The sequence below is a fragment of the Cornus florida genome, unplaced genomic scaffold, assembly GCF_030987335.1.
Source record: "Cornus florida cultivar Cherokee Brave unplaced genomic scaffold, ASM3098733v1 CherokeeBrave_3.0.0_Hap2_Chr11, whole genome shotgun sequence".
Lineage (NCBI taxonomy): Eukaryota > Viridiplantae > Streptophyta > Magnoliopsida > Cornales > Cornaceae > Cornus > Cornus florida.
In genome coordinates this window covers 82,673,234-82,691,218 of record NW_026775581.1, presented here as the reverse complement: position 1 = coordinate 82,691,218, position 17,985 = coordinate 82,673,234, and the positions used below count along the sequence as shown (strand labels likewise).

At 31.9% G+C, this 17,985-nt stretch overlaps 1 protein-coding gene across 1 annotated transcript; it reads right to left on the bottom strand.

The window, feature by feature from the left end:
- Positions 1–13,506: 13,506 nt before the first annotated feature.
- LOC132285878 (ethylene-responsive transcription factor TINY-like) lies at positions 13,507–14,798 on the bottom strand. Its single transcript, XM_059788111.1, has one exon. The coding sequence runs from the start codon at positions 14,373–14,375 to the stop codon at positions 13,662–13,664; it is 714 nt and encodes a 237-aa protein (XP_059644094.1). The 5' UTR covers positions 14,376–14,798; the 3' UTR covers positions 13,507–13,661.
- Positions 14,799–17,985: the final 3,187 nt, after the last annotated feature.

Sequence of the window (17,985 nt, the reverse complement as noted above, 5' to 3'; positions counted from 1 at the left end):
ATAAAAAAAGGAAACGAAAACACCAAAAAAATTAATAATAATAATGTAAAATAATTATTTTTCAGAAAGCACTTGTTTTAATTTCTATGCTACTTCTATCATTGTGCAACAAGAAAATGAAATTAGTCAATAATTTCAATGTCCTCTTTGTGAGCTTGAGCTCAACTAAGAATGACATTACTACACTCTCAATTCAATACCAATTTTGCGAGCTCAGTTAAAACAATACTCTCTTTCATTCTCATGTTTTTTTCATTCCTCCTGTTTCAAATGAAATGCAGTATAATGTATACTGTGTGAAGGGCACATAATGAAAATTGTTAAATGAGAAGAGGAGGACAATTGGATTGAAGTTGAAAGCAAATGTGAATCATAGGGGTCATATAATTTATGATGGGATGTGAGAGAGAGAGAGAGAGAGTTTAATGGGCTCATTGTGAAAATAGTTAAAGGGACAAGAGGCCCAATTAGTGAGAGGTTTGAAGCCAGAAAGTGATTGATAGGAAATGTATGATGTAATGTGAGAGCTGTAAAAATATTTATAACTAATAGAAAGGGACACCTTCATATCCATTTGGTGTTAAAAAAAAAAAACAAAAAAAACAAACACCAGAATTTACCTAAATTTTACCTCATTTGAACTTTGAAGTTTGTCAAAATTATATATAGACTTCTCTACATTTTATAATCTTACGTGTTTCACTTCTCTTGTAATTGACTATCGTTTAACTTAATTGCGATAGTGTGTCATTTTACGGTTATGTCCATGAAATAGTTACCGTCATTTCAAGCATTAAAAGGGTAAAATGGATATTTTGTTTCATTTTACGGTTTTGTCCATGAAATAGTTACTGTCATTTCAAGCATTAAAAGGGTAAAATGGATATTTTGTGTCATTTTACGATTTTGTCCAAGAAATATTTATTGTCATTTTTAACATTAGAAGTATAAAATTGATATTTTTTTTTATTTTTTACTGCTGGCATCGACAAATTCTGAGAGAATTTATTACATAAACCAGAATCTCATAATAGGTAAGTAAGAATCTCCTAGTAGGTAAGTAAGATTATGAAACATAGATAAATGGAAATCTCACCATATCCTTATCTTACGCAAAGCTGCTTCCTTATCTTACGCAAAGTTGCTTCTTTTTTCAGTTAAAGATGCTCAAACAAACCTCCTTCCTTCCATTCACCACTTTTTCAGGGAAAATAAAATTTTGAGCCTCAATCAAAATCTCCATTCCCCGGGGCTTTTTTTCCTCTCAACAAACAAATTAAACTCCTTTCCTTTCCTTTTTCCTTTTTCTTTTTTCTTTTTAAAATTTTGAATTGGTGGTGATGTGTTAGTAGTTAAGGTCCATACATTTGGTACAACCAGGCATTTATATATATATATATATATATATATATATATATATATGCACCACTTGGGCGTTGGGCAATAAAGAGAGTGCCGGAGCGTTCTAGAGAGATAATTGTCCTTAAGGTTACCATGTACCATCAAATCATATCAACTACCCTACCCTGTTTTGAAAATCTTGATCCCTACCCGTTAGACCCCACACTATTATGAACAAAAAAAGACTTAAAAAAACAGAGTTATATATAATATATATAAATGTGTGTGTATGTATATCTATGTATGTGCCATGTGGTTATTTATGTATGTCTACGATGGAAATGGAAATGGAAATGAAAATAAAAATGTTCAAGTGATTGAAAAAGTTGGTCTAAAATAAGAAACTGCATGGGATCCGATTTTGATATTCAATAATTGATTCATCCATTCACTTGAGATATATTACGCATGGATATTGCATAATTTGGATAGGGTGACATGCTTATTCAAAATTGTTGGATTGAATTCGTAATCAAACATTCAATATATTGAGATATATTACACATGGATATTGCATAATTTGAAGGCCGAGTGTTTGAAACCCATTAGAAAAATATTGAGTGTCCGGCCATTTGTTTGAAATTTTGAAGAACAAAAAATCGTGAATAGATACATTATCTTTGGTAAATTACTTTTAGATCGGAAGAGAGTCCATTTACAAGGGTTGCAAGGGGTCAATTCTTTTAAAGCACGTTTTGTTTTATGCCGTTAAACAAATAAAATGAGCTTGAATTGGGTTATAGAAGTTGCTTACGAAATGAATCAACCCAAACAATGTTCACATCCATTTCATTTGTATAGGCTTGTGGATACACGAGCAACGGTAGGTTTATATAGACTTTTGAATCCATGAGCAAGCACGATTCCAACATAGGACAAGTGGGGCTCTCATTAGATTTTTTATATTTTTATTTTATTCTTTAATTTTTTAAAAATTTATAAAGATGCCTCCACTAAATTTATAATTCGTCCTTACTAGATTCTTTTTTTTTTTGCTTTACGTTTTATACTTCAAATGTTTAAGAATTTATGAAAATATCCTCATTAAAATTACAATTCGGCCCCCAATAATTTTTTTTTTTTTTTTTTGCATTTTATTTCATAAATTTTTAAAAATTTATGAAATAAATCCATTGAAATTACAAAAATATACTCACCATATAAATTTGTCCTTACAAATTAAAAAGCCACACCTCCTAACAAAATTTTCTAAATTCGTCATTGAATAATATTGGCTTAAACATATTTAAATTAAACAATATTAAGATTGAATTCAAACCGAATCCGAGCAAAGCCGAGCACAACACTCGAGGGCTTAACTTGATAAAAGTGCAACCATAATTGCGAGAGTTTGTCTACATTTTCCAATGTAAATAATTATCAACTACAGTAGTTTCTCCTCGTCAATGCAGTAGAATTCTTCATTGGTGATTGATTTAGTTGGTGCTTATTGTAATTTGCTTTTTCTTTGCGTACCCAACACACGTGTGGATGACAGCTCGAATGCTAGCTATGAGCACCGGTCCCACATCTTGTAGTTGATTTGAAGCTCACTTTTTCCGTCGAGGACGACTATAAGAAGACTTCGATTATATAATCTTTAGATATATAATTAAATTTTGCTATTTAAAATTCCCACGTTATTGGCCGGTGTTGTTTGCTTTAGAATCTAACCCTCTACAAATCAAGCTTTTATCAATCAATTATTGCAAAACTATTGAAAATTTTTGTCGTTTTCTTTCACTTTTTACTTGAAAATATGACACGTAAGATACTAGTTTTGTCCGATTAGAACACTCAAAATGGATTCAAAACTTAAGGAAGAGGGCAATATTGAATTTTTCCAATAATTTTAAGGAGGCCAAATATAATATTTTATTAGTATATATATCATAATGATAAAAATAGTAAGATATAATAGTAAAAAAAAAAAAAAAAATCAGGAGGGGCAATTTACTGCTTAGGTCCGTCCCTGGGACCGGACATAACACATGCACATCAGCTTAACATTAATCATCTTAGAAATCCTTAATAATTAATTATTTTCTTGTAGTTAATATATGAATAAAAAATAGTTTCTTGATCCAACTTAATTATGTGCCATAACCATATAATTAACACAAAATGATTCACTTAACTACTGTTGATTACTTGATTTAGGTAGCTCCTCAGTAGTACTGAAGATCAAAAGAAAAAGAGATTTTTTCTATATTATTTATTAATTTTTTTATTAAAAAAAAAAAAAGCTCTTTATTGTTCTCTCCTACAATGGGCCAACTTAACTCATATTGTAACTTTATATGCAGTTGATATAATTTCTTCCATTTAGATGACTATGTGATATAAAATGATTAATTAGTTGTAGTAATACATGCATTTGTTTTCATTAGTTGATCGATTTGACCAATAGTCAAGTACATGATAGTTACAAGGCAACTACGACACATATGTGGTCAGTCACTCACATCAGTCTCATGCATGCTATCCACCATGCATGCACTAATACTGATTTAAAGATGACTAATCATTGTATCCACGTGATTAACGCCATAATAAAAATCACGTGCTGGAGTCCTTCACTAATTAAGAAAAGTATTACAATATTTCAGTGTTGGTATTTTAGAATTTTTCACTAATTAAGAGTTTTAAGAGGATGAGATATATGAATTCGTAACTTATCTCAGCATTCCTAACCTCCAGAATAAATTAGAGAAACCTTATTGTTTTGCTAAGGCTAGTCCCGCCATGAACTCAACTTAAAAAACTTTTTATTTCTGATAAACAAAATTCTGGGCAAAAAATTATTAAAGAATACCTAGGTGGCATGGAGGGGAAAAAAAATAAAATTAAATAAATTAAATTAAGGAAAGAACAAAAAGAAAATTTGATAATAGAAGACAAACTTGTTCTGAAACAGCTTTCAAAAGGGTCACAGCTAAAGAATGGGGTCATGGTGATTGGATTTTCTGGTACAGATAAATCTTTAAAAAATGGAGAAAAGATGTCCCATGCATAACAGAGATTTAGATCTTGGTGTTCGATATGGCCAGAGTGTTTGACCCTATTTGTGTAATTGTGTGTGTGGGTACATAAGATAATTAGCTAACTTTGTCAATTATTTAGAGTCTAAAAGTTTTATTGTCTTTGGGGAAATAAACGAAGAATTACCCTAGCTAGGCAAATAGCGGGCTTTGGGAAGAATAGATATGTACAACACAGACATATATATATATATATATGTATGTAATAGGAAATTGGTATGCTGGAAATTAATGGTGACATATTGATGATACTCTCTGGATGGGGCAATGGCTAAGGTTTCTTGAAACATGTGAAGAGAAAGAGAAGAAATTTACTAAAAAGTGATTTTTGTCTTTTGAAGAAAATAATATTATATATATATATATATATGATAGATTGAGTCACCCATACATGACCAATTAATTTGGGACCATTGGCCAATTGATAATTGTTTTTCATGTTTTTGCAGGTCATGAAAGTGCTTAGCTACTTTCTATGGTGGAGACAACTTTATCTGCAAAGTGAAATGATTCCATGACCATTATTTTTGTCATGAAAGTTCTTAGCTACTTTCTATGTAAGTATATATATATATAATACTACTAATTAAACACATGCACAGTAGAGATAATTATTTGTCTTCCTTCCCAGCATCAAGGAGAAGATTTTGGGCTTGTTTAGTATAATTTTTTTAAAAATTAAAAATTGAAAATTAAAAAATTATACAAAAAATTTATTTAGTTGATAATTTTTAATAATTCTTTTTTTAATTTTTTGAGTTCTTAAAAATTATTTTCTGAAATTATTTTTTGAATGTCAATTTAGATTTCTTTTTCAAATGCTATTGAAAAGATAATGAAATATTGCAATTTAGTTAGAATTCAATCGATTACTCCCCTAACAAAAATGAGAAAAAGACTAATTATCATTTTCATATATTTATATCTAAATGAACTTGAGACCACACATAAATAGGGTTAAGACAATTTAATCTGCCACATTCAACAGTATGACATTAACGTAACATTTAATTAATAGCTACATTATATTATGCATATAATATCATTCTTAAATACTTTTTGTCTCTTTCTTCGTTTATTTACCCCATAATGAGGTGAGTGCAAAAAACACCCCTTTAATTTTTAAATATTTATAAATAATATTTTTGGTGTTCAAACGCCACCTTTGTAATTTCAAAATAGTGCAAATAAGGGTTTCTGGTCAAGAAAATTGGTATGTGCCGTGCATGTAACTAAAAATTGGTCTTTAATACCAAAACTACCATTTTGCACTACTCAAAATACCCCTTTGAAAACACAGGGGGTTTTTTGTACACTTTAAAAAAATAAAAGGGATTTATTTACAAATATCAAAAAAAAATTAATTTTCTTTATTCTCTCCTCTTTAACTAAATACATTAATTCATTGTTTTTAAGCATTATATATATATAATATATTACTCTTGTTTAATTATGGCTATATATAATAAAAATATTTTCTCTCTCCTCTTTAATTTTTTAATTTGGCTGTAATATATCAGCACATCCATCATCGAAGTAGAGATTCGAGTTGCTAGTGGTGGTGATGATCCGGCAAAATTAGACAACTTTGAACGAAATTAAACAAATATGAAAATAATTTTAATTTTCTTTATTCTCTCCTTTTTAACTAAATAATTCATTATTTTAAGCATTCTATATATAATATATATTACTCTTATTTAATTATTTCTTTATATATAATAAAAATATTTTCTCTCTCCTCTTTAATTTGGCTCTTTCTCTCTCCAAGTTCTATTTTTTTATTTTTTTTCTGTCTCCTCTCTAAAGTCTCTTTTTCTTCCTAAATAATTTCCATTTTTTAGTACTTCCCAAAAAAAAAAAAAATTCATTTTTTAATATTTTCTCTCTCCGCGTCAAATTTTGCCCGGAAAACACCATCACCGGCTGAAGAATCCAACACCATCACCGGAGAGACAGACAATCGGTTTAGTGAGAGAAAGTGTAAAGAGAGAAAGTGAGGAAAGAAAAAAGATGGGTCGGATCGTGAAGGGGTAGAAGGGAAAGCCGTCAAAGGCAGATCTTGCACGCCGCGCCGCCGTCACTGCGACGCAGAAGCATGACCTGCAACGGAGCGCCCGTCGCCGGAATATTAGGTACAACTTTGAAATTAAGAAGACGATTCTGAGTCACCGCTGAATCAGACTCGGCGCGAGGCACACATGCTTGATGCTTTGACATCTTCATCGGACTCCAGCGACGGCGATAAGCCACGAAGAAGAGGAAAATTGAACGAGTTGAACATTTTTAGCAACCACACCCATCAATCACTCCACATAGTGTCGATTGAGGCGAACATAGGCCAAGATTTTTGATTGTCGCAGCCCAAACTAGTGTCAACCGGCGAGCTCAGATCCAATTACGGCGGAGCAGAAGAGCCAAACTTTAAGCATCAAACGTCGGCGTTTTGAGAATTATCCTTTAAAGTAATTTCAACTTTGTGTCATTTTTTATTATTATTGAATAAAGAATATTATGGGGCATTTTCTTATTTTTACCTACCCTTCTAAGAAAAGGTCCTTATTCGCACTATTTTAAAATTATGCGTTTGAACATCAAGAATATTACTTGCACATTTTTTAAACTAAAAAGGTATTTTCCAAAATGTTATATTAATTTGTTGGATCAAGCTAGATTCCAAAAATTGTAGTCTATTTTAGTATAAATTGAAAAAGAAAGTTTATCAGTTAGATATATAATAATACATGCATTTGTTTTCATTAGTGTGTGTGTTTTTTTTATTCCCTTTTTTGGTCCTTTTATCTATTATTTCTGATTACCAAATAATCCATGGATATGGTATCCCTACTTGACATGATCCTAATATATTAATAGACGAAGGATTTTTTTTTTCCACCATTTTGCTTGCTTGCTCGATAGTTATTATTATTTTTAAAAAAAGTTGTAAAAATCATATATATATATATATATATATATATATATATATATAAGCATAAATAACACTTAACTCCCTCTAGTTATAGTTTATTACACTTAACTCTTTTAGATTTTGAATAATTACAATTATCTCCCTTTTAGTTAAAAGTGTATGATAAATGAATCTATGTTTTTACTTTCAAGATAGTCAGTGTTGATATAACAAGTTTTTTATCTTCATATGATAAATATAACCTTCAAGTTATTACGAAAACACTTTTTTCTGATGTGTAAAAAAACAATTATAATCCTATCTAAAGAAAATTAAACTCAAAAAAATACGATAATTTGAAAATATATTTATCTTTTCACATAACATTCATATTCACCATGAATCTCACTTCACGGATTAATGAGACGAGGTTGTGAAGGCATATTTGAGTTTGTGAAAATCAGATTTGTCCATTAATAAAGATTGAGGCATTACATAATTTAAACCAACAACATGAATGAGGGTAAAACTGAAACGGTGTTGATGATTCCATAGAATCTTTAAAATTATTGATATCCTGCAGGTTGGTGACCATGCATTATTGCAAGTGGACTTGGCAATGCAAACATGAATTAATGAATTTTAACAGAAATTAGGTCAATGTCACTTTGGATCACAAAATTGGAAAATACGAGCTGCACTGTGGGCCATAGTGTCTCTGGTTTAATTATTTCATTGCACATTGCATGAAAAATAAATACTAATAATAGTAATAATAATAAAATTAAACCAAGAATTACATCATGCTTCAATTTGTATATGGCGTAATTAATCTTATTTATATATATATATATATATATATATATATATTTTTTTTCTGGAACATTTTCACATCACTTTCGGAGGAGGGGTTGGCTGGACTGCATTTGTGTGGGTCATAACTGTAGGCTAATCCTATTATGCTATATGTGGGAAGGATTGAGGGAGATGAATAAGAGGAGAGATGGATAAATATTTTCGTATTTGGTTGGAGCGATGAGAAGAGAGGAAATAAGGACAGATGCTTCAGCGCATTCCTCCTCCTTTTATATTTTTCTATCCGTCCATTTTTTGGGGGAAGAGAAGAGAAAAATGAGGTATAACTACCTATAAATTTATAATTTACAATTTTAATCTTTTTAAAAATTTTGAAATAAATATCTATTTTTTATAGTTTTATACATAAGCGTGTACTAGTAAAAATAATATAAGAATTCTTATTTCCTTCCTTGTAACCAAATAAAAAAAAGTATTACTCTATTCATCATTTCTACTATCTATTATATTTAACCAAACATAAAATGGAAAAGACACCCTCCTTTCCTTAGGGATATCTCATCCATTCCTCCCCCTATCTCTTTCATCAATTTCTCCATCCCTCCAACCAAACGAATATATGACACCCATTTAATTTTATATTTTATTCCACTGAATCACTAATTGTGTGTCATTCCTTTTTCTATTTCCTTTCTTTTTTAAATATTCGAGTTAAGAGAAGCAAATTTCTAATTAGCCACTAATTTTGCAGTCAATAGTACTTGTTTCTCCTTGATGTCCCCATAAGAAGTCCAAAGGCCACAAGTAGAGATTACAAATACTACATTTTCTGATAATTATACTCCCAGTCGTGAAGAAAAAGTTTAAGGAATCGATTTCGGTGCATGAACACCATTATTAAGACTTTCTGAAGGGTCACTTAACCGATTATGGTATGACACAAATTAAATATAAAGTAATTTGATCGTCAGGGTACACCGTCACTTCTCTTTTTTCGCAGGGAAGCCTCCGGCTCCAAGTGATGCAGAATTTTGCATTAACACTCATCTTCACTCTTTTGCCACAATATAGTGAAGGGTATAATCGTAAAAAAAAATGAAAAATAAATAAATAAAATAGTTAATTATTTGGGTAAAGAGAAGCAAATTTCTAATTAACCACTAATTTTGCAGTCAGTAGTTCTTGTTTCTCCTTGACACGGAATATTACAAAGGCTATAAGTAGTAAAGATTACAAAGACTACATTTTTTAGATAATTATTAACCCTTTGTTTTGCAGTTCGTGGTACTTGTTTCCCCTTGATTAGGAATATCTGACCCGTTGGAAGGTTCAAGCGACACGGAAGCTCAAGCAAGAGTTCATCGGATGGACATTATTACTAAGACCCTCTATAAAAGGAGGGGGTTGGTCAATCCATTAAAGTACGACTCAAATTAAATATAAAATTTTTGACCGTCGAAATACATTTGACCAGTACCGCGTCGATATTATGCCGAATTTTGCATCAACACTTATATGTGAAGGATATAATTGTAAAAATGAAGAATAAATAAAAAAGTGTTTATTATTGCTCAAAAAGTTTAACACACATAATATCCATGTCTGATCTCTCTGAAGTTACACGGCAGGTGAAAGGATATACCTTATAATGTGAGTAAGGCTAGGCTGTAAATTAAACAAACCATAAGAAGTTGAAATCATTCGTCAACACAAACACACACACACACACAATTATTTGACAGAAGAGACTATTCAGAATGATGAGCCATTCTCTTTTGGGTAGGTAAAAGGATAAGACTGGTGCGCATTCAATAACCACCAATTATTTGACAAGCCACAGCGAGAAAAAAGAGGAAGCTTCCTGTATAGATTATACCATTGTTAATGAATTCATACACATTTTAGTCTGGGTACCATTAATTAGTGAAATTAAATCGAAATGATTTTTTTTTTTTTTTTTTTTCAATTTAAAGTCACAAAAACCTAAAGTCAAGATGATAATACAGAAACATAAAGTCAACTCAAAAAAAAATATATATAAATCTTAAAACAAAGCAAATAAATGAGATATCGATCACACAGTAACATTACATCACGTAAAATTAATGTCATTAAAGCTCCATTTGTTTGGAGATAAAATATTTTTTTTTAAAAAATCTTAAAGCAAAGCAAATATATGAGATATCGATCACACAATAACATTATATCACGTAAAATTAATGTCATTAAAGCTCCATTTGTTTGGAGGTAAAATATTTTTAAAAAAATATTTTTTTTATTTTTTGGTGTTTGATTGTCTTAAAATATTTACAAAAAAATAATATTAAAATTTTATATTTAATTTTACATGTCCCTCCCGATGAACTCGATATCATATTTTTGTCAAACATCAACAAAATAAAAATAAAAAAATATTTTATTTAAAAAATATATATATATTTAAAAATATATATTTTACGTCAAAATTGGAGTCTAAATCGAAAATGCAATATATTTAATATATTACATTATCAATTTACCATTGTTGCGGTATACGTGTTACACACTCGAGTTTCATATTTAATTTTAAATTGCATTGAGTCTTTTTCTGTGGTTCATCTAAAATTTACGAAAGGGTAAAAAAAAACAATCACGCATGTTTCAAGTTAGTCACAACCATAGAACTCAGTCTCAAAAAGAACAAAAATCCAAAAAGAATCGACTGACTCATCACTGTTCATGTGAATCATGTGTAGGCCATCACTGTTACATATATATAATTATATATATGCATGGGGAAATCTGTCACTATCATCTCACCTCTACCATCTTTTTCCATCTGCCAAAAGCAAACCACAACAGTAGAAGTAGGGTTTTGAGGTGTGGAAGGAGTGGGAGCCTTTCCGAGTTCAGTTCTTGTACCTTTTAGTACCTTTTTTATATATATATATTTTTCTGTAAATAAAAAATAAAAAAATAAAAAAAAAATTCCCATCACAGTTCAAATTAATGTCAACAAGTAATTGCTCTCAATTGATAATCAGAGTTTTGATAAATGGTGACAGATGACTTTATATATGTATATATTCAGGGTAAGAATGTTAGGAGTACGTTAACTTGTTAGAGAGGAAGGAGAAAGTGCCAGGCTGACTCCCAAACGCAGAAAATACCCTAATCACTCAGACAATACAGCGTGAACTTGCGATGACTTTGTACTTTAGATGCCCCCAATTTAAAACAATAAGGTAAATTATTTTGGAAGGTACGCAATAGACGAATGACTTAGTTTACAAATCTATAATGTTATGTTTAGTGTGCAGGAATGAAATGAATAATTATTCCAATCATTTCTTTATTTAATATGCAATTTAAAGTAAGAATGTCCATTCCATTAGAATAAAAATTCATTCCACAGCTAAATCTATGAATGGTCATTCTATTTCCAAGTAATTTTTTTTTTTTTTTTTATAAAAAAAAAAAATCAAATTCTCAAAAATCCCTCAAGTTCCAAGTCCAAAAACCACCGTTGCCGTCGCCACAACTACCGCCACGTTCCACCATTGCCACCTGGATCTATTACCTTCCACCACTGTCACTGCCATCGCCATCATTATTATTGCCTTTAACCACCACACTGTCACTACCTCCATTGCCTTTTACCATCACCAACACCAATTTCAACCACTGCCACTACCTTCCACCGCCACCTCGATTACCTTCCACCACTGTCATTGCCATCATTACTACCACCGTCACCATTACCACCACCATGATGCTGCCATCACCACCACCTAAACTACTACCACCTTTCATCACAATCATTGTCATCGCCTTCCACCACCGCCACATCACCGCCTCCATTGCCTTCCACTGCATTGTACATGCATCCACCATTATCGACACCTCTATTGCCACGGCCACCGCCATTGCCTTCCGCCACCACCACCATCTCCATTACCTTTCACCTTCCACCACTATCACTTACACCACTATCGCCTTCTACCATTATCATTTCCACCATTGGCGTTTTCCATCACTACCGCCACTACTTCCATCACCGTCAATGCCTTCCACCAACACCACTATCGCCTTTTGTCAGCACTGCCACCGTCGCCTTCCAACACCACCACTTACAACATTATCGCTTCCACCTCCACCATTATCGTCACCACCATTTACCATCACTATCAATTTTTAAAAAAAAAATTATAGAAGAATGTTATTTTGTTAATTTAATTTATTTGTCACTAAAAGGGGTATTTTGAAAAATTCAATTTAAAAATCATTTCATTCAAAATTTTAAATTGGTCTAACATACACTAGAATGATTATTATCATTCTATTCCCACACGTTTCATATTTGCAAACAAACAATATAATCTAATCACATTCCTGCATACTAAACGCAACATAAAAGTCTCGAGAAAAATTATCAATTTGTAACATTTTTAGTTAATTATGAACTTGCAATTGTGAACTATATAATTTCGAAACACTATTTAATGGCCTAATTGGTAGAGTGCCTAGATCTCTAAGTAGATGTGTCTGTGTTTGAGTCCCCTCTCCCTATTTTATCATAATTGAAATATATATATATAAAATTTCGTGAAAAATGATTGCAATATTATGAATTTTTATTTGTGCATTAAAAGTGATTAGTACCCGTGTGGGCCCACACCGAATTTGAGGAAATTTATCAACCCATCCAAACCAATTATTGGCCCTGTTTGTGACACGGCGGGTTTGTTTCCGGTTTAAAACATAGTGGAATTGTTAAAATCGGATCAGTTTAAATCAATCCGAACCGAACTAGGATTCCACACATATATTGTAATATTGACGATGTTGTTTTTCATTTGAAATTGGTTGGTAACATTTGACTACCATGCACTTGATCACATGGAATGATTGAATCAATGTTGCGCATATATTAATAACCTTAAACTCTCATCCACGTTAATAAAATTATATTCTAGCTCTTGTTGATATATAATATTACAAGAATATTTTAAAAGTTAAAAGTGCATTACTCAAATAGGTAGGAAAACTTTCATATATAAATTGTAAAAATTGGATTAATTAAAAAACACTCCGCACTTAGATACATGTTAGAAGTAATTATTCATATATTTTTAGTCAAGCTAATCAGTAAAAGTGAATCAGTACTAACACAGTTTAGATAGGTACATCGGAACGATTCAATTTTAATTTTTATAGAATCGTCCAAATAGGTATATGTTTAGTTTATTTTCTAAATAAAAACAAATCAAATCTTGTACACCACTAACATAATAAAAGATTATTCTCTTTTGAAATAAAATTTGATAGCTTCCTTGTAATAACCAATAAAAAAAACCTTAGTTTGACATAATATGAATCCATGCTAGATATTCAAACAAAGACAAATGTACACCTTTGATTAAAGGAAATTGATTACATTTCCTCTCCACTCCTCACAAATGTAAACTTTTGATTAGAGGGGAAAAAAAAAAAAAAGCAAATTAATATAAACAAATTCAATACTGATTATTCCACGACAAATACTCAAAAGAAAAAAGCCCACAATCATCAGCACCCTGCAGCCAAGGTGGAGGATAGAGCCACTCATCAACCGAGTCAACATACACAAAATCGTCCTTCAACTCGGGTGAGTCAAAACTCGTTCCCAGACTCGGCAACTCAACAATTTCACTCAATTCATCGGAAGCTGACGACTCCATAGCCGAAACTAATGACGACAATGATGATGACGACGACGACAACGACGAAGGCAAATCAAACTTGTCCATTGCAGCTGCTTTAGCCGCCGCGGCTTGCACGTCGCGCGGCAATCGAGAAGCCGGCCGGGGCAGTGACTCGGCGAGTTCAGGAAAATTGAGAATCGCCGAGTCACCTTTGATGCTTAATGCGGCTACGTCGTGAGCCCGAGCCGCCATTTCCGGCGTGGAGAATGTACCGAGCCATATGCGGGATTTCTTGCGCGGCTCACGGATTTCGGACACCCATTTGCCCCAATTCCGGCGCCGGACGCCCCGGTACACCGGGTGTTTGCTGGTGTCTCGGATTCTCTTGATCATAGTTTTGGCTTCTACATCTTGCGGCCTGGCTTGGTTTGATGAGTTTGGGACCGAGTTTGGTGGTGACTGAGTTAACCCATGTGAGGATGACAAAAATGATGAGTTTGAGTTTGAGCTACTCTCAGCTTCTGAATTCTGAGGTTCAGTACTCATTTTCAATGATGACTAGGTTATTTGTACGGACGAACAAAACCAGTCACAAACTTATATTCTTTTAGTACAATTGATAGACATGAATATATGTAACATTAGTAATATTACTTAATAAGGGTACTAAAATAATTTAAAAGTAATATTGACACAAAAGAGAGAGTGGTTCAATTGGGGTAAGAGCAATTTTGTTTAGACACAGAATAGAGAAAGAAATCTATAAGCAGCAGCACTAGGTTTTAGAGAGAGAAAAAGAGAGAGAGATGGCATGCACCTTCATAGCTTCATTGCTGGATCATCAATTAGGCAACCCTTCGTTCCACCACTTTCCAAGGGCACACATACAAGACTTATAAGGGAGGAGAGAGAGAGATGGGACCCACTGAGGAGATGGGATACCCTGCATGACCCTGTATATAGGGTACAATTTGGAGGGTCCCTTTCTACAGAACCAATTTCAACTTAGATATCTTTCTGGTTTCACCTGTCTCACACTGTAGATTTATCCTCTCTCCTTATCATCTTCAACTCCTTTAACACCTCCATCCTATTATAATTATCCAATGTACATATACATATGTTATGTTTATAACTTTATATATATATATGTATATATATATACATATATATATTTTTATTGCCAATAAACTCACTCTCATACCTGTTTGTGAACTCGAGCTCTCGTTTTTCATTTTAAGAGGTAGAGAAATTGTACCACTAAACTTTGTCATTTGATTGTTATATGAATGTACTTACAATATTATTTCAGCTGGCCAGATTCAAACACTCAATTTTTTTAAAAAAAATAAGAAATCATATCATCTGAAATAATGCTCATTAATTTTTCTCCATCCTCCTTTTTTAATTAAAATTTGTTGGTACACTTCGATATTAACAACCAAGGTTACTTTCAGACTCTAACAATGCATACTACATATGTAACATTTGGAATCTAGCATTACATTACAACGTCGCCTTTTTTCAAAGCTTGTGGACTATGTTGGTCTGGTCCCACCCAGCTCGATCCAGAAGGAAGGCAACAACTTGAAGATTTCAACACTGGGTCCAGACTAGGATAAAAAACAAAATGCCATATAATATTTATTTTGAGTTTAATTGTTTTTGTGTGAGCACATCTACACATATGAACAATACATTTTTGTCTGAAAATGAAAATTTCTCTTTTTGGAAGATATTGTGAATTTTTAAATTATATTACTTCTCTGCATGATTGGTCCCAAAAGCAGCTCATCTTACAGTCATACATCCATGATACATGCATAGGACTATTACTTTGTCCAATAGTAAAAATCGACACACATAAACACAAGAATGTAGATTATTTATTTATTTATTTATTTCGTATTCTGCTCCTTATAATAGGTTTGGATCATTCTGCTAGAGTTACGAGCAGTTAGGAAAAAGGATTTAAAACCCTCAAAGCTCTACTACTTTTTACTTTTTACGTTTTTTTTTTTTTTTTTTTTTGGTCTCCCCTTCATTTTTAATGATAATTTTAAAATTTAATAATATTTTTGTTATTTTTCCACACATATAAATGTTGGCATTATTTCATAACAATATAAAAGGGTTGTAGACAACAATAATGAATGAGGCATTATTCAGTGGCATAACTGGTAGAACACCTAGTTCCGGAAGGGTGTGTCTACTTTCAAGTCCCCTCTCCTAATTTGTGAGGGAAAAAAAAAAAAAATTGAGAACAATAATGGATGGAGAATAAGTTCTGGTGAGAGACTGAAATAATTGGTGGACTAAACTCTAATTGCAATCAAGTGTCTTCACATCTAGAGTCAACCTCATATTTAAAATGTATATATATATATATAATTAAAAAAAAGAAAGAAAAAAAAATTGTGTTTTTAAACTAATCAACAAACTCACTTCGACTGAACTAATCAGTTGGTATTATATCAATTTTGTCATTAAGAAATCATTCATCATTCACTTAATGATTTGGGGTCCCAAATATGCATTTCATGAGTCACCCTATTCATGGTAGTTACATTAATCTCCAACTTTCAGTCATCGTGGCTTGGTTGGGTCCAACCATTTGTACACTTGTAAATGCACCCATTATTGGTACGTGGCTCAACCCAACTCATGACCATCCTTTAACAACATGATCTCGTGAAAATTTGTTCAATTTATAGGGTAGTTTAATCTTCAGCCTCTTTTTCACATTTTAAAATCCTCTTTTTCACATTTTAAAATAGTACGTCAAGCTTTATTTAGAGACCATAATTTATCGTATCTTTTTTAACATTTTTTTAATGGTGGATATCGGTTATATACTTTCACGAACCGATCGGTACGACCGATTTATACTAATATTCATCCGAATCCATTACATCACGACGTTCTCAGTGTTCAAATTTTAATGAAAGGAAAGCATGAGGGTTTAAGTTTTGATCATTCCAAGGTAAATTAAAAATAAAAAAATTAAATAAAATTGTACCAACCATACATACTAAATGAAGCATTGCAACATCAAAATCAGGGGCCCTTCTCTACAAATAATTTATAAAATCCGTATCACTATGGATCTTTATACATCACATCATCATCAAGGTACCGTATACAAGTCATAACACGACATTGTCATTATACATATTCAAAAATGAATTTATCCCACCAGTTGTTCCAATTCCAGACGGCACATCATTTTTAATGGAGGTGGTTCAGTGCGTTTTCTTCATCAAGGCAACGCGACAATATACTTTCTTCTACTATTCTCCCGTATTATTCATACCGAAAGATTTAAACCCCAACGGTATAACTTATCTATTCTCAAAGAGAAAGAGAGGAATTCAAACTCGGACACGAGCAAAAGGGTATTTGTGTTTGCTTTACCATTAAAAGAAGTATGTATTGTTCCTAAATTCTCAGGTAGGGAGAGGTTGTATTTTATTCAGATACTTAAATTTTTTAATATGTATTCAATTTATTATTATTTATTTATTTATTTTATCAAACAAAACCTAACTCGTCTTAGTCATTTATTTATTTATTTACTTATTTTTCTAGGGAAAGAAATAGATTTTAGTATAAAGATCAGCTCTGAATAGAATCATTTTCAACGGCTCTAACTACCTCTGAAAGTTAAAACCTCATTTGCCAAAATATGAGCTCATCTCTTCTTTATATGAACAGACTTCACACCTTCAGACAAAGCAAAGCAATCAGATAGCTTAATTATGTCTTTAATGAAAATTAAGTTGGATGCTAACAGTTGGGTACTCTTAGTTAACATCACTAATCACTTCTTTTGCATGATTGCTACAGTTTGATCACGTTTATCATGCTCAAGCTAAACTCACTATTTTCAACTAAATCTTATCTTTCTAATTTGAGGAGATTCATATCGAACTGCATGCTTGTACCCTTAGTTTTATGGGGCCTAAGACAATGTTATACTCGCCTTCGAAATTATTCACAAAGCGATGCTCAGTACTTCATTACTCTTTTGTCATGATCGCTATAGTTTGATCACGTTGATCATGCTCAAGCAAGACTCACTATTATTCAATTGAATCTTGTCTAATTTGAGGAGATTCATATCCAACTGCATGAAGGCATGCTTGTTACCTTAGTT

Excerpts from the sequence above, each read along its gene's own strand:
- LOC132285878 (XM_059788111.1), bottom strand. The coding sequence starts at position 14,375 with ATGAGTACTGAACCTCAGAATTCAGAAGCTGAGAGTAGCTCAAACTCA.